General features: G+C 37.0%; 1 protein-coding gene across 13 annotated transcripts in view; it reads left to right on the forward strand.

Annotated features, from left to right (window-relative positions):
- Nucleotides 1-18679, forward strand: part of NBEA (neurobeachin) — a 677938-nt gene that overhangs the window by 184989 nt on the left and 474270 nt on the right. For all 13 annotated transcript variants that reach the window (XM_047723145.1, XM_047723148.1, XM_047723152.1 and 10 more), the window contains 4 exons: nucleotides 7848-7956; nucleotides 14052-14133; nucleotides 15012-15135; nucleotides 15960-16152. In XM_047723145.1, coding sequence (XP_047579101.1) covers nucleotides 7848-7956; nucleotides 14052-14133; nucleotides 15012-15135; nucleotides 15960-16152 — 508 coding nt within the window. The remainder of the gene's footprint in view (nucleotides 1-7847; nucleotides 7957-14051; nucleotides 14134-15011; nucleotides 15136-15959; nucleotides 16153-18679) is intronic.

Below are 18679 nucleotides of genomic sequence, written 5' to 3' on the forward strand. Positions count from 1 at the left end.
TCAGATTGTTTTTCAGAGTCCATAGTCTCTCATGGTTCACCTCCCCCTCCAATATCCCTCAACTCCCATCTCCTCTCCATCTCCCTATGTCCTCCATGTTATTTGTTATGCTCCACAAATAAGTGAAACCATATGATAATTGACTCTTTCTGCTTGACTTATTTCACTCAGCATAATCTCCTCCAGTCCTGTCCATGTTGATACAAATGTTAGGTATTCATCCTTTCTGATGGAGGCATAATACTCCATAGTGTATATGGACCACATCTTCCTTATCCATTCGTCCGATGAAGGGCATCTTGGTTCTTTCCACAGTTTGGCGACTGTGGCCATTGTTGCTATGAACATTGGGGTACAGATGGCCCTTCTTTTCACTACATCTGTATCTTTGGGGTAAATACCCAGTAGTGCAATTGCAGAGTCATAGGGAAGCTCTATTTTTAATTTCTTGAGGAATCTCCACACTATTCTCCAAAGTGGCTGCACCAACTTACATTCCCACCAACAGTGAAAGAGGGTTCCCCTTTCTCCACATCCTCTCCAACACACGTTGTTTCCTGTCTTGCTAATTTTGGCCATTCTAACTGGTGTAAGGTGGTATCTCAATGTGGTTTTAATTTGAATCTCTCTGATGGCTAGTGATGATGAACATTTTTTATGTGTCTGATAGCCATTTGTATGTCTTCATTGGAGAAGTGTCTGTTCATATCTTCTGCCCATTTTTTGATATGATTATCTGTTTTGTGTGTGTTGAGTTCGAGAAGTTCTTTATAGATCCTGGATATCAACCTTTTGTCTTTGAAAGATAAAAGAATCGTAGGAAAAAAGCCATAAATTCTATGTGGTGTACGCCCCTAGCGCTAGAGTTTTGCAGTTCTCATTGATCAGTAAACTTGGTCTTGGCTGGATGTTCTTTCTGATCTTCTGGGGAAGGGCCTGTTGCTATGATTCTCAAATTTCTTTATCTGAGGTGGAATTGCACAGCCCTTGCCAGGGGCCAAGATAATTAATCTGCTGGGTTTGCTTCTCAGTAGCTTTTGTTCCCTGAAAGCTTTCCTCACAGGTTTGGAGGACAAGAATGAAAATGGCAGCTTCCCAATCGCTGGCCCTGGAAGAGTGGAGAACTTGGGGCCCGACTTCTCAGTGAGCCCTTAGAGAAAAGCAGTCACTCCTGTTTCCCTCGTCTGTGGCCACACTCTATGCTCACCTGGCCTGTGACTTAGTGTTTCTATCTCCTGCACATGACCCCATTTGGAGTGTCCAAACCCAGCAGATTCCTGTGGTGTACTCTTGTGGCACTCCTTGGGTGGTAGGGAAAGAAAGGGAGTCTTCCCAGATCTGCCACTTGTTGGGTCCTTGCTTGAAGAGGGCTGCGGATCATGGTTTATGGCAGTCCTGAGCTGAAAGCCCACTCCTTGGCTCTGTCTTTGCATCTGGCTTTCCTGCTCGGATACTTGGGGGCTCTGCCACATTCAGGTACCCCTGGTTTTTCTGTAATCCTGTGGGTCTTGAGACCACACTGTCCCACTGTGTCTTCTAAGCCACTGGAGCAACATCCCTCAACAGAACAGACTTTTCAAAGTTCTGATTTTGTGTTCTACTGCTCCATCCCTTGCTGGTAGCCAGCTGATGGAGGCTCCTTCTCCTAGTGGTCTATCTTCCCATATATCGCCGCAGATTCACTTCTCCACATGTCCTACTTTCCAGACAGTTGTCACTTCTCTGTTCATAGAATTGCTGCTATTTTTTTCTTCTAGGTGTTCAGAATGGTTTGATAACTATCTAGCTGAATTCTTGGGATCAGACAAAATTTGGGTCTCCTACTCCTCTGCCATCTTGCGGAGGAAATTTTAAAAAAGATGCTATTGAATGTTCACTGTGGAAATAAAAATTCTCAAGCAAGTATATTTTTCTGATATCTTAACTTCAAACCCTGTAACTTCTGGGTGAATTCTCCATTGTTCACACTGTAAATAGATCAATTTACTCTATGATGTTGGCTTGTTATACATTGACAGTTGTTTAACCTAATGATTTGGTTCTTTTTGGACTGGTTGAACTAGTCCAGTTTTTCTGGCAAAACCAGTTGTCTATTATCAAAAAGTAGTGATGTAGGTTCTGGGAGTATGAGAGTTGGAAAAAAGTTTCCTTTCCATCTATTCTCAACTCGAAGCTATTTGGCTTTCTTCAGGCGAATGTTGGCTCCTGTGTGTATCTGGAGTAGGAATAGAGATAATAAGATAACCGGTGCCAGGTTTTCTCTCCCATGGGAATGACAAGCAACTGAAGAACTATGTTAGAAGCCTAAGGAAAAGACTAAAAAGCAGCAAATCTTGAGGGATCGCTTTGCTCTGAAAGTTCTCTGCCTCTTATTCTCTCTCCTCTGCACCTCCCTCCCTCTTGAGTAATGTTAACATTGACTTCTATGTGGGTGACCACCAGAAGGCCAAAAGTTACCTGAAATGATAGAATGATTCTTCCCTGTCCTTGAACTTGTGGAAGTATGAGAATACAGGAGTGCCATGATGCTGGCCTAGGACTTACAGCTAGCTACGTTTTGTACTACAGATTAGTATATTTAAAAGGTCTTCTGCGTTACAACACCTGCAAGGATTCTATCACGTAAAAATCACAGCAGTGAGATCTGACCTCAACTGTGTAAAAGTGAAATATAACAACTCATTAAAGGCTAATAGCCAGAGACAGAAGATAAGAGAAACATCAAACTATGTATTCACTAAAAGAGAACTAGTGGTGCAGCCTGTGGTGGAACCATTGAATTTTATTTTTAGAAAGAGCAATTGAGATTCAAGTAGAGCACCAAAATTGATAATCTGCCTTGTTAGCTCGTGATTTATTTTCCAGTTTAACCAAATTAGTGGACTGGAAGTTCCCAAAGCATGGTCCAACAATATAAGGTGAAAGAAAAGATAAGGATACAGACAATAGGAAACAAAATGTAAATAATAAGAATTCTTGGAGGAGAAAAATAATGGGTATAACAGGATATCCTGAAACAATTTATACTACTAAAAATTTCTAAATTTAGATAAAATAATACAAAAATCCTTTCAGACATATAGCGGAGCACACAAAAGTAGGTAAATTCTTATATGCCAAAGATGAAAAGCATAGTAGAAGAAATAATTCTTAAGAAGCAAAATAATATTAAACCATGCAGCTTTAAAAAGTAATCAAAAATAACTCATGGAAATGAAAAGGCAGTAAGTAAAATTAACAACTCCATGGTCATATTAAACAGATTCGATAAAACTTAAGAATTGTTGGGGTACTGAGTGGCTCATTTGGTTGGGTGCCTGACTCTTGATCTCAGGGTCATGAGTTTGGGCCCCATGTTGGGCTCCATGCCAAATGTTTAGCCTACTTTAAAAAAAAAAAAGACTTAAGAATGGTGAGCTGGAAACTCAAAATGAAGAAATTACACAGAATGTAGCATCAAGAGTAAAGATGACAAGATAGGAGGTTAAGAGATGAAAAAAAAAATGAATGAAAGTTTTCATAGAATAAAATACCCAGGAATAAATTTAACCAGGGAGATAAAAGATCTATAAACTGAAAGCTGTAAAACATTGATGAAAAAATTAAGAAATACGATGTTATTCTGTGAACACATATTGGAAGAATTGATATTGTTAAATGTCCATATTACCCAAAGCAATCTATAGATTCATTGCAGCCCTTATCAAAATTCCAATGGCATCTCTTCACAGAAATACAACAAATAATCCTAAAATTTATGTGCAACCACAAAAGACCTCAAGATACCCAAAGCATACCCTCTTAGGAAGAAGAGGTCATGTAATGCCCAGGTCCTGGTGCTTTAGGGAATATCTCTGGTGTGTGCTACTTGCTCTCCATTGTTGTGTCTTGGCTGCTCTGTTCTTCGGGCTAGTAATCTGCAGAGGCTCTCCTCCTTGCTTGCTGTGGGCAGTGTTTGGTCTCTGGCAGGAATGTGGTGAATTTTTACTAGTTGTGCTCTGATTTGATTGTAAAATGAGACCTGACACCAACTCCACCAGAACTGAGGCTCACAGAACTCACAGGTTGGGAGATGTATTGTGGGCGGACACTTGTGCTGGTCTTCTGAGGGAGAGGCCTGCCTCACTGGGACTGGAGTGAGATTGATTGAGGAGGGCTCAAGTGTCCATCAACGGATAAATGGACAAAGAAGATGTGGTATGTATATGTACACACACACACACACACACACACACACACACACACACACGTACGTATATACAATGGAATATTATTCAGCCATAAAAAAGAGTAAAATCTTGCTGTTTGCAGTGACCTAGATATAGCTAGACAGTGTTATGCTAATCAATGTAAGTCAGTTGGAGAAAGACATATATGATTTCACTCATGTAGAATTTAAGAGACGAAACAAATGAGCAAAAGGGGAAAAAGAAACTATCGCAAAGCTATAATAATCAAACAGTATGATTTTGGCTTAAAAACAGATGTAGGTTAATGGAACAGAGTAGTGAATCCAGAAATAAACCCGCATATATGTGCTCAATTTATGACAAAGGAGCTGAGAATCTATGATGGGAAAAGGACATATTAATTAAATGATTGCATTTATATGAAATATCCAGGATATAGATTAATGATTACATTGGGGTAGTGATGGGAGTGGGGTGACCACAAATTGGACACAAGGGAACTTTTTAAGGTAATGAAAATATTCAAAACTGGAAATTGATGATTACATTACTCTGTAAAGTTTTCAAGAAGTCACTAAATTATAGACTTACAAAATATGAATTTTATGTTTACATTGGTGAGTGGAGCTGCTGGTAAATTGTGTTTACATTTTGATGGTGGAAGTATGAATGTACATATTTTTGGAGGTCATAAATTGCAGAGTCTCATAAAATTAAATATAAAAGCTTTTAACACCCATCATTCCAGTTACAAGAATTTATTCTAAGGAAATAGTCATGGATATGCTCAAAGATTTACCTACAAGGGCAAAATTTTGTTGATGGTAGAAAAAAATTGGAAATACCATACGTGCCAACAGTAGTGAATGCATATATTATGCTGTGTACTTATTATTAATAACTGAATATTCAAGATAGCATATATTCTTGATTTAAAGGAAAAAAGAGCTATATATTACCTTATATAGAATTATTTTCATTGCATTGATACCATCTGTATTTGTCATCTATATTTATATGCATAATAATTCATCTAGCAGAACCTAAACTGATACTTTATAATGATTTTCTCTACGTTATGGAGTTATGGGTCTCTTTTACCTTTTTCTTCTTCCAACATATGGTCCGAGTTTGTTACAAGAAATATTTTTTGACCATCCAGAAGAAAAGCTGGTTTGTTTTGGGAAGAAGAAAATTGGAGTCTGTATTCATTGGAATGTTCAGTAAACTGATAAATGTGTACTTTGTATGAGATTAAAAGGTTACCCTTTGTAAAAAAAAAACAAAAAACAAAAAACTTCAGGGCACCTGGGTGGCTCAGTGGGTTAAGCCTCTGCCTTCGGCTTGGGTCATGGGATCTCAGGCTCCTGGGATTGAGTCCCGCATCGGGCTCTCTGCTCAGCAGGGAGTCTGCTTCTCTCTCTCTCTCTCTCTCTCTCTCTCTCTCTCTCTATCAAATAAGTAAATAAAATCTTAAAAAAAAAAGATTACATTCTTAATCTAAGTGGACAGAAATTGCATAAAATTCAGAGGTGGACACATAGGCCTGAAGTCTGTTTAGGTCTTAAAGTTAAGTAGGGTCAGGATGTTAGTTTCTCTCATATATGCCCTATTGAACTTTTCAGAGCTGAATGCATAGGGATTCTGTGGGAAACAAAATCATGTGATAGCACACCCACACTCTGTCTGAGATAATGGATGGCATTTTTTGCTATCTTTTGACTGCCTTGCAGCAAAATTTACTGGTAAACATCGTTTTAAAGCAAACTGCAGGAGGAAGCTGACCCATCTCTTCTCTGGTATATGCAGAGCATTCTTCAAGTCTCCCCACCCCACCCCCACCCTGCAAGGCCTAGAATAAAGCTGTTCTGTAAATATTTACACTGTGGGAGATAATCCGGAGGGCATGGATTTTTTTAGTAGCTGAAACTGTACTGGTGCAGGTAAGAGATTACTGTAAATTCCTAATTAGGCTATTCCACATAGCCTAATTTGGGTAACTTTTACCAGCTTCATGTATCAGAGAGATATATTAAAGAATACTCTTTGGCTTTTTTTTTTTTTTTCTTTCTGGATTAGGAGCAAATTAAAGTTTACGTTCTCCTTGCCTTGGGTGTAGCTTGAATTAGAAGAGAAATAGAACCTTCCCCTTTATAATCCCATAGTATTCATTAGTCCTGGTTTATTTTTTTATGACCAGTTGACTTTTTAAATCTTACTTATTAAGTGTTTTGCAAACACAGCCACAAGACAAATGCCTAAGCTTTGGGTTTAGGTTATTTTTCTGTTTCCCTTCCTGGACTGAGGAGCAGTAGGTGAGGGGAGACAGCTGCTTTGTGTCTTTTGTTGTGCAGCATGGAGCTTGGAGACTGATCTTAGAAGAGGGGATTTCCAGGTGAGTCATATCCAGATATATGGTTGATTATTTGATTTCTCTAATTAAGGTAACAATGGCTGCTCTAACAGACGAACAATGAAATGTTAGTTACTTATCACACTAGTAGTTTCTTTCTTGTTCACTGAAAATCTAAATGGGTATTACTTAGCAGGCAATTTTCTTGCAAGCTGTGATTTAGAGACCCAGGCTACTGCTTCCATCTTGTGCCTCGCTGTCTTCATCATGTGGCTCCTGTGTTTCTGCCTTGGGGAAAGAGCATGGAAGACATGCATGAGTGCTATTCTATTGACCAGGCCTGAAAATGGTTCATGACTTTTCTGTTCACATTCCATTGGCTAAAGCTCAGTTAAATGGTCACACCTGGCTGTAAGAGAGGCTGAAATTAATAGTACAATTTTGGACTCAGGAAGAAAGGAATAAGAATTGGTGAATACTAGGCAGCTTATGTCGTATTTGCCAGATCTGAACAGGGAACAATAGAAAAATCAAGGTAATAAATGAAATATCTCGGGTTGAGAGCCAAGAAGATCAGATCTTGGATTCTGTGACAGTAATACAAATGAGAGGCATATAGCAATTCCCTGAACTAGAGCCAAGTGTTGCAGAAAGCCTCTAGTAGAGCCTTCTATCCTATTTATGGATTTAGTGGGGGTTAGGGGTAGCGGGGAGACAGTTAAATGAACGAATAGTAAGTAACTAAGAAAGTTTTTTGGTATTTTTTCTTTGTTTGGTTTTAAATCCAATGGCAGGCCACAAATACTAGCAATAATGAGTCCCCTTTACTTCTGTTGTATTACTTTGCTGTGTAATCCCAACATCAAACTGGAGTACTCATTTTTAGCCATAATTTTAAATTCTTGATATTAAAACTTATCACAGATTATTTTATAGACTTATATTTAGATGGAAAGGATTTAAAAATTCTTTGGTCTCTGTTAGGGGAAACCAGTAGTTTTAACCTAATAAAAATAACTCATAAATAGTTAATAAGAAATCTGAAAATAATAGCTGTCAACATTTGTATAATTTATAATTTGTATATTTTACATTTTAAGAAGTGTTTAAATAGTATTTTTATAACTTTAGAAGATAGCTGTGGTATAAACTGGTTTGTTTTTGGTAGATGGAAGTTAGTAAAAATAATTACCTGTATGATTCTATATCTGCTTAATAGATTGTACTTTTATCCCAAAGTCATGTGATTAGAAAATCCAATGTATTTCATAGTTTTTTGTTTTTTTTCCCCCCTTTTTCTCCAGGAGAAAAGTGGAAATTATGCATACTCATAGTCTTTTCACTCTTCTTGGAGAAAGGCTGATGTTGCATACAAACACTGTGACTGTCACTACATACAACACACTTTATGAGGTAAAATTTTAAAAAAATGTGTGATAATGTAAAATGTTTTTAATGGAGGGGCACCTGGGTGCCTCATTGGGTTAACCCTCTGCCTTCAGCTAAGGTCTTGATCTCAGGATCCTGGATCAAGCCCGCATTGGGCTCTCTGCTCGGTAGGGAGCCTGCTTCCCCCTCTCTCTCTGCCTGATGCTCTGCCTACTTGTGACCTCTCTTTCAAATAAATAAAATATTTGAAAAGAAAAAATAAAATGTATTTAGTGGAAAGCTTCTATGTAATTGGGATCACGTTGTTGATTAGTTAATCAAAAAGCCAGTAACGTTTTTTTTTTTTTAATGAACACATACTTACATTTAAAATTTTATTTTAAAACATATTCATGTACATTTATTTGCCAATCTTTTTGTGTTGGTCCAAGGACTTTTCTTTGAGTGTGAGTTGGCTGATTGACTTTGTGCGGAGCTTTTCTCACATGAATCACACTCATTATGTATTATATGTTAGTTCTCTCCCTTGCCCTCTGCTGATTCTTTTCATCTCTGTCTCCTTTGCAATTACCAACATTAACCTTGAGTTGATAGTGGGTTACACTGTAGGTAAAAATGATTTGTAAAAAGCACTATCTGGAAGGAAGCTATAGATCTCACCATTTCAATTCAGAAATCCTTTTCTCACCATTTCTAAGAGATGGCCATATAACTTGAGCTCACTATTTTCTATGAAATACAGAAAGCCAAATGTTTATCATAGGTGGGGATGGTGACCTTTTCTGGTAAAGGGCCAGATAATAGATATTTTAGGCTTTGTGATAGTCTTAGTTTGTCTGGGTTGTAACAGAATACTATACACTGGGTGGCTTATAGACAACAGAAGTTTTCTCTCACAGTTCTAGAGGCTAACAGGTCTAGTATCAAGGCAGTGGCAGATTTGGTGTCTGGTGAGGACTCACTTCATGGTTCACAAACCATCTTTTCACTATGTCCTCAGATGGCAGAAGTGTCAGGGGAGTTCTTAGGTTTCCTAATGAGGGCTCTGTGGCCCTACACACCTCCTAAAAGGCCCCACATCTTTTAATACCATCACACCAGAGATTAGATTTCAACAGAGGAATTTGTGGGGATACAAACTTGCAGCCTGTAGCAGCAGGCTATGTGGTGTCTGTGGAACTACTCATCTCTGCAGGTGGTGCTCAGAAGCAGCCATAGACAATATGAACCAAATGAGCATGCTGTCCAATAAAACTGCACTGTATCTGTTTACAAAAACTGGCCACGGTCGCCAAACTGTGGAAAGAACCAAGATGCCCTTCAACAGATGAGTGGATAAGGAAGATGTGGTCCATATACACTATGGAGTATTATGCCTCCATCAGAAAGGATGAATACCCAACTTTTGTATCAACATGGACGGGACTGGAAGAGATTATACTGAGTGAAATAAGTCAAGCAGAGAGAGTCAATTATCATATGGTTTCACTTATTTGTGGAGCATAACAAATAGCATGGAGGACAAGGGGAGATGGAGAGGAGAAGGGAGTTGAGGGAAATTGGAAGGGGAGGTGAACCATGAGAGACTATGGACTCTGAAAAACAATCTGAGGGTTTTGAAGGGGAGGGGGTGGAAGGTTGGGGAAACCAGGTGGTGGGTATTAGAGAGGGCACGGATTGCATGGAGCACTGGGTGCGGTGCAAAAACAATGAATACTGTTACGCTGTAAAGAAATAAAAAATTTAAAAAACAACAAAAAAACAGATGGTATCCAGAATAATATTTTGACCCCAGATTCACATTGCTTCACTTTTATTTCATCATTTTTCTGTTTTCTGTTATCATCAGTAAATTTAAGAGTGGCTGCCTTTTAGATAAATTAAAAAACTCTTTTGGCTACTCTGATTTCTAAGCTTAATATTGTAACTTTATGTCTGTTATTCCTCTGATTACATGATTTATAAACTCTTATCCTCTAGAACCCAGCTTTTGTAATAGTAGTTTTTTAGTATTGCTCCAATATTTGGCCTACAGAACTGAATAGAAATGCCTACCCTATGCAAAGCATCTTGATTCTGATATTATATTTCCCTAATAACAGTAACTGTTTTGAGGGTATATTTCCTGTGACAGTCACTCTGGTATAAATACTTTATATACATTATCTCAGATCATTACAACAACCCTCTGAAACTGGGTTGTTTTTCTTGCCTTTTTAAACAGACAAACTGAGAATCACAGGTTAAACAGTTTGCTCTGTCTCACCACTAGTAGATTGTCATAAAATAGGCACAGTTCATACTATAAGGCCAAAAACGACAGTGTCTACCTTCAGTGGACAACATTAAAGTCCTCTGAATCAAAACCTTGCTACAATATCAGATTAGAGCTCTATCTGTGTTTCTACCATGGTTTTCTTAGACAAATCCCTTGGTTAATGATTAGTATACATGTTTTTTAAATCATTTTTGTCTACATTTTTGACCCTCTGCTTGTTTTGACCAATTAGTATCAGTAGAGCAGAAAGTCTTGGTAGTCAATGAAACCTTATATTAAAATAGGAATGTAGCATAACAATATAATACGTCGAATTTGAAAACATTATGTACTCTTAACCTTAAGGAAAATGCCCTCTGTGTGCGCGCGCGCGCGTGTGTGTGTGTGTGTGTACACACGTATTTCTATTAGTCTTCCTGAAGGTGGCTCAACAGCAAGTGCAGCAGCATTTTTACCTACCATCTATACTCATATGCACTCTCTTAGTGTCCAGATTTTAGTCTCTAATGATATTCTACAAAGCCAAACTGCTGCTAATTCCATGTCTTAGTTGGAGAAATCTGGATTAAAAAAAGTTTGGATCTCCTGATATTGGATGTTAGATGATGCAGATGAAGGAACTGACTTACAAGGTCTCTGACCAATTTGGCAATATATACTTTTAAAGTAGAAAAATAATCATGGTTAATTGGAAAGATGGACTAAATATGACTCAAAAAAGAAAAATTAACATAAGTATACAAAAAATAAAAAAGAAAAATGATTATGATATGATTGGGTAGCACTGTTGATCGCATAAAAAAGTGGAAAGGGTCTTCAGCATAAACATTATGTTATCAGACAGGATAGTGGATGACGAATTCTAGATCACAAAGTTAACAGACTGCACTGTTTTGGACCATGGCCTCTGGTTGCAGAAAGTTAACACTCGTGATAGGTTTGAACTTAATTCTCATTAACATAGTAAGTGAAATTTAACTATAAAAAGAATACTCAGCCTCAAAACCTGCAGCCTGAATGAGTTTGAACCCTTTTGAGCATCAACCAGGACCTGCACCCCTGGCAAGAAGCATTTGGTTGATAATCTTCAGTTTGAAAGCTCTTTTTACTTTCATTTTCTGTCTTAGTTTGGGGAAATGACCTTAACCCCAAACAATGTGTCAAAATAAATATCACTACAACAGTAGAAAAACATAAAATCAAGTACAGAAATAATAAAGAACTATGTCAAACCTATGGTTTTGATAATGATATTTTAGAAGATGAGGTTTTTGCAAAGTTTTTAGAAGGCCATTAAGACAAGTTCAGTGTCACTGTGAACTTTAAAATTCTACATTTGATAATACCTATAGTAGAATAAGTGACAATATATTTTTTTAAAGATTTTATTTATTTATTTGACAGACAGAGATCACAAGTAGGCAGAGAGGCAGGCTGAGAGAGGGGGAAGCAGGCTCCCCACTGAGCAGAGAGCCTGATGTGGGGCTCGATCCCAGGACCCTGAGACCATGACCTGAGCTGAAGGCAGAGGCTTAACCCACTGAGCCACCCAGGTGCCCCAATAAGTGACAATATTAAAGGACAAAGTGAGTTAGACCTTTTGACAGTATATAGCAGACAACACTGTATAAAAGATGTAAAGATGATTGTGGAACACTTAAAATGTGGCTGATGTGAATTGAGATGTGCTCTGAGGGATTTCATGTCCATATGTGGCTCTGTCCATTTTGTACTATTTTGTTTTTTTAGGGGCTGGGGTTACTTCCTGTGTGTATCTCTAATCAATACCAGTCAAACCTCCGTGGCCCATCTTTTAGTCATATCCTTTCATTAAAATGTTTACATTTATATTCATCTCTTCTTATTTATATCTCATTATTTCCCTCTCCCTTTTAAAGACTCACATAGGTTCTTAATGACAGTCTATCATGTTTTATTATTTAACAGGGGCATATATTTTTGTCTGTCTCTGGAGTATTAATTAAGTAATTGATTCTTGAAATATAGCAACTACGTTTCTCATTCCAAACATGTAGCAGAGTGTGGACACATAAAGGGCTCTTTTAAATACATGCTGGATTGAGTTTCTAAATATGTTTTGGTAACTTAAAAAAGCTCTTATGTGAATATGTGATAGTATTCAAAATAATTTTCACATGTAGAGCCTTACTTATTTGATCTTCCTAGCAGTTTTATATTAGATAGGCAAGGCAATTGTTACCCTCATCTTTAGAAGATCAAATAGGAACTTAAAAAGGAAAATGTAAAACTGTAGATTCCTTGAGATAATTTTTGTTTTCTGTATAATAAGGTTTCTTCTTTTTGGGGTGAGGAAGTTTTGACTATTCTCTATCATGGAAGAGTATGGCCTAGTCTTTTCCAAGCTTGTCTACATTTATTTTGTATCGATCTATAAGAATTTTAGGGATTTTGTCTGCTCAGCTGTAGGTCCACACCAGTGCTTTTTTGGACAGATCAATGGGAAAACCTTGTAAGCATATACCAACCGCTGAATGTTCTTTGGCATTTTCAGATTCTTTGGGTTTTCAAAGAAATTTCTGTCCCATGTGTCAGTTCAGTCTAATTAGTAGTGCATGTCTCTAGTGCTCTGTTGAGAAAATTCTGAGGCCCTATTTGGTATTAACAACAAAGTGTTTCATGAGAGTGAAGGAGGTCCTTATGGTCTATATTTATCATTTTAGTAATAGGTTAGTTTTTATTTCGAGTCAATACCTTTTTGATAAACATCCCTGATATGTAATAAGTCAGTTTCTTATCTTCTTCTTTTCTTCTTTTTTCTCAAGTCTGAGCGGAAAGGTCAGAAAATGCCACTGCTGTTATGGTCTTTTTCTAATCAGATGGGATCATCTCTGGCTCATTTACTTTTCTCCATCCCCAACTTTTACAAAATAGCTAGGTACAACTAGGCTCTTAACTAACTTTTGTGATTTATTCACAGATTTTTTTTACCTTACCTTGGGGTGAACCCAAAGTTTCATTCAGAACTTAGTATGTTAAGTTAAACAGGAAATTAAATCACTAATATAAAATTACATCTTTATTAAGTATAGTCCCATTAGATTTTTTTTTAATATATGCAGGAATAGAGGTATAAAAAAGATAAAGCCTAAAATACAGTAAAAAGTCACATATTCATTATTTATATATAATTCAGTTATCCATGCTTAAATTTCATAAATGTTTGAGTATTGGCACTGTGTAAGGCACTGTGCTGATTGCTAGGAACATAATAGTAAAAACGATGTATAAGAATCCAGCACTCATAGAGACTGCATTTTAGTGGAAAAATTTAAAAAATGTTTTAGAATTTTATTTTTGATTTGGTCAACTTTTTGTCATTTTGTTTTTGAAAAAAGTTTAAAGAAAAATTCATGGGTAAATGGCAATGAGCCACATTTTTAATAAAGATTTTTCCTCTCCCACACTTCATTTTGATGTTAGGACCCAGGATCATACATTATTTTAAAATTTACTTATTTTCTAAGTTTTTTTAAATTAATGATGACATAAAGAGTCAAATGTTTACAACTCATAGTTTAAATATATTAAGGAAGTACACTGTGAAGATATTTCAAACAATAAATTTTGGGATTTCCTAATAATCCTTCCTACTATAGATATTGGTTCTTTTTGTCTTTATCCATAATAAACAGAATTTGGAACTAAGAGTTAAAGAAGATGTGGAATTACTGGAAGACACTTTAGAAGAAGATTTCATTTGATTTTGACAGAATTGACATTTCTTGCAGATTCTTTGTGTATTTTGAAATAATGATTTTAAATTATTTTCTCAATGAAATTCAAATTCTTCATCTTTCAGATCTTGACAGAGCAAGTATGTACTCAAGTTGTACACAAACCACATCCAGAGCCAGATTCTACAGTGAAAATTCAGAATCCAAGTGAGCAAACAGCATTTTTTTTCCTTATATTTCCTAAGTTATACTTTTCATCCCTATGACTTATTTTGTAACTGGAAGTATGCAGCTCTTAATTCCCTTCACCTCTCATCTGCCCATCTCCCTTCGCTCCTCTCAACTGACAACCACCAAGTTTGTTTTGCGTATTTATGAGTCCATTTCTTTTTGGTTGTTTTTTTAGATTCCACATGTAATTGAAATCATACGGTACTTGGCATTTTTCGCTTAGCATAGTACCCTCTAAGTCCATCCATGTTGTTGCAAAAGGCAAGATCTCATTCTTTTTAATGACTAATATTCTATTGTGTGTATATACATCTTTTTGTCTGCTGATGGACATTTAGGTTGGTTCCATACCTTGGCTATTGTAAATAATATTGTAGTGAACAGAGGTACATGCATCTTTTAGAATTAGTGGTTTCATCTTCTTTGGGTCAATACCCAGTAGTGGAATCATTGGATCATAAGATAATTCTATTTTTAATTTTTTGAGGGCCCTTCATACTGTGTTTCACAGTGGCTGCACCAAGTTACAATCTCGCCAACAGTGCATGAGAGTTCCCTTTTCTCCACATCCCTCACCAAAGCTTATTTCTTATTTTTTGATACTAGCCAAATGTTCTTTATTGTAATTATTATTTTTTGAAGCTAGCAAAACATTCTTTCTTGTAACGCAATAGTAACATGGTAACTCGGAAAACTAAATCAAAACTTTGCATAACTGGTGATTGCCATAGTTCATGATACTTATAACTCACTTATCATAAGGCTAAGTTGAAAATGAGTAAAATTTTTTAAGGGGAAGTTATGATGCAGTTATAAGTCTTGACTTCTTTTTTGTTGTTGTTGTTCATTCACAGTGATTCTTAAGGTGGTGGCAACTCTGTTAAAAAATTCTACACCAAGTCCAGAACTGATGGAAGTTCGTCGTTTATTTTTATCTGATATGATAAAACTTTTCAGTAACAGCCGTGAAAATAGAAGGTAAGCAGTTTCAATACCATAACAAAACTTTGTTCTGTAATGATATTCTTGCCTTTATTTTCAGTCTCTTTCAAAATATGTTTTCAAATTTTTCCCATATTGCTAAATAATTGTAATTATCAGAAAAGGCATTTTATGTTTCTTTGATATAATCAACATTCATTATATTTATATTCATTATTATATTTTTATGTGATTATGTGGGTATTATTTTTTAATTGTGTCTGTAAATATACATTTTCACAAACCCTTATTTAAAATTCACCATTCCTTTTGGTGATAACTATCTATTGTAATCAAGTTGGATTTGCTCATATTCATCTATGCTTCTCTCAATTTTTGTCTGATAACTGATTGTTGTCATGCAGTTTTAAGCTGGTTAGCTAAGACATGGGGTACAATCTAAGGCTATGGAGGCTTCGTGAGTCTTTATCTTCATGAATACTTATTGAGTAGTACGTATAAAGCACTGCGCTGCACAGGTTATCTTAGTATATAGTCTTGGTACAATTTATTGGGGAAGGTAATAAAACAGTGATTAATATATAATGTATTAAGTGCATTGTGAGTGGTACATGTGATGGGGAGTAGAGAAACAGTATCTAAATCTGACTGGGAGTGTTAGGAAACCAATTTGAAATGATGATTTGGATTTTTCCAGGTAGAAAAATGGGAGGAAATCTTCCCAGGTATAGAAAATAGAATGTGCAGAATGACTGTGCACCTTACTTTATCTAGGTCAGATCATATTTTCACTATCTAAATTTCAAAATAGTAAATTCTAATATAAATTAGATGTTTTTAATGAGTTTTTTCCCCACTAGATGCTTATTGCAGTGTTCAGTATGGCAGGATTGGATGTTTTCTCTTGGCTATATCAATCCTAAAAATTCTGAGGAACAGAAGATTACCGAGATGGTCTACAATATCTTCCGAATTCTGTTGTACCATGCAATAAAATATGAATGGGGAGGATGGAGAGTCTGGGTGGATACGCTCTCAATAGCCCATTCCAAGGTAACAAGAGATTCAGTATTTTAGATCTGTGTTTCAGCTGCAGTTTGAATGTCTGTAAACACTCTTCTGGTGCCATCTTGTGGACAGTTTACCTCATGGCCCATTCCTTTATCTTCCCTTTCTCTCTTGTTTTTGGTTTTATTTTCTCTCCATTTATAAACCGTTAGAGCATGAAATGTTTTGTAGATAATTTAACTGAAACCCCAGGTTTATGAATTAGGAATTTTAGACCCCACAAATTACCCCACCTTTATTTTATAGCTTGAGTCTGAGTCAATAGCTCTTTTACCTAAAACATACCTACTGGTTCTTAAAAGAGTATTTCATGAAATATACTCTGAAATATATGTTTTAAGACTTTAAAAAAGTAGTCAAAAATTGCCTTTATCATGGAGGACAAGGGGAGATGGAGAGGAGAAGGGAGTTGAGGGAAATTGGAAGGGGAGGTGAAACATGAGAGACTATGGACTCTGAAAAACGATCTGAGAATTTTGAAGGGGTGGGGGGTGGGAGGTTGGGGGCACCAGGTGGTAGGTATTGTAGAGGGCACGGATTGCATGGAGCACTGGGTGTGGTGCAAAAATAATGAATACTGTTATGCTGAAAAAAATAAAAAATTAAAAAAAAAAAGTTGTGGAGAAAAAGGAAAAAAAATTGCCTTTATTTCCAAGTGAATCATAATTAAATATTTAAGTTTACTGGTATTTTTAATTAATTATCTTTTCTTTTTAATTCTAAGAATTTGTATATCTATATAATTTTTTTTTGTACTGCTAGTTAGATGGCTTTTTTTTTTTTTAAGATTTTATTTATTTATTTGACAGAGAGGTCACAAGCAGGCAGAGAGGCAGGCAGAGAGAGAGGAGGAAGCAGGCTCCCTGCTGAGCAGAGAGCCCGATGCGGGGCTCGATCCCAGGACTCTGAGATCATGACCTGAGCCGAAGGCAGCGGCTTAACCCACTGAGCCACCCAGGCGCCCCTAGATGGCTTTTTTTTTTAATTAATTTTATTTTTTATAAACATATAATATATTTTTATCCCCAGGGGTACAGGTCGTGAATCACCAGGTTTACACACTTCACAGCACTCACCATAGCACATACCCTCCCCAGTGTCCATAATCCCACCCCCCTCCCAACCCCCCTCCCCCCATCAACCCTCAGTTTGTTTTGTGAGATTAAGAGTCACTTATGGTTTGTCTCCCTCCCAATTCCATCTTGTTTCATTTACTCTTCTCCTACCCCCTTAACCCCCCATGTTGCATCTCCTCTCCCTTATATCAGGGAGATCATATGGTAGTTGTCTTTCTCCGATTGACTTATTTCACTAAGCATGATACCCTCTAATTCCATCCACGTCGTCGCAAATGGCAAGATTTCATTTCTTTTGATGGCTGCATAGTATTCCATTGTGTATATATACCACATCTTGTTTATCCATTTGTCTGTTGATGGACATCTAGGTTCTTTCCAAGTTTGGCTATTGTAGACATTGCTGCTATAAACATTCGGGTGCATGTGCCCCTTCGGATCACTACGTTTGTATCTTTAGGGTAAATACCCAGCAGTGCAATTGCTGGGTCATAGGGTAGTTCTATTTTCAACATTTTGAGGAACCTCCATGCTGTTTTCCAGAGTGGTTGCACCAGCTTGCATTCCCACCAGCAGTGTAGGAGGGTTCCCCTTTCTCCGCATCCTCGCCAGCATCTGTCATTTCCTGACTTGTTCATTTTAGCCATTTTGACTGGTGTGAGGTGATATCTCATTGTGGTTTTGATTTGTATTTCCCTGATGCCGAGTGATGTGGAGCACTTTTTCATGTGTCTGTTGGCCATCTGGATGTCCTCTTTGCAGAAATGTCTGTTCGTGTCCTCTGCCCATTTCTTGATTGGATTATTTGTTCTTTGGGTGTTGAGTTTGCTAAGTTCTTTATAGATTTTGGACACTAGCCCTTTATCTGATATGTCATTTGCAAATATCTTCTCCCATTCTGTCAGTTGTCTTTTGGTTTTGTTCACTGTTTCCTTTGCTGTGCAAAAGCTTTTGATCTTGATAAAATCCCAATAGTTCATTTTTTGCCCTTGCTTCCCTTGCTTTTGGCGATGTTCCTAGGAAGATGTTGCTGCGGCTGACGTCGAAGAGGTTGCTGCCTGTGTTCTCCTCAAGGATTTTGATGGATTCCTTTCTCACATTGAGATCCTTCATCCATTTTGAGTCTATTTTTCGTGTGTGGTGTAAGGAAATGATCCAATTTCATTTTTCTGCATGTGGCTGTCCAATTTTCCCAACACCATTTATTGAAGAGGCTGTCTTTTTTCCATTGGACATTCTTTCCTGCTTTGTCGAAGATGAGTTGACCATAGAGTTGAGGGTCTATTTCTGGGCTCTCTATTCTGTTCCATTGATCTATGTGTCTGTTTTTGTGCCAGTACCATGCTGTCTTGATGATGACAGCTTTGTAGTAGAGCTTGAAGTCTGGAATTGTGATGCCACCAACTTTGGCTTTCTTTTTCAATATTCCTTTGGCT

This window comes from Lutra lutra, chromosome 3 (genome assembly GCF_902655055.1).
Source record: "Lutra lutra chromosome 3, mLutLut1.2, whole genome shotgun sequence".
Lineage (NCBI taxonomy): Eukaryota > Metazoa > Chordata > Mammalia > Carnivora > Mustelidae > Lutra > Lutra lutra.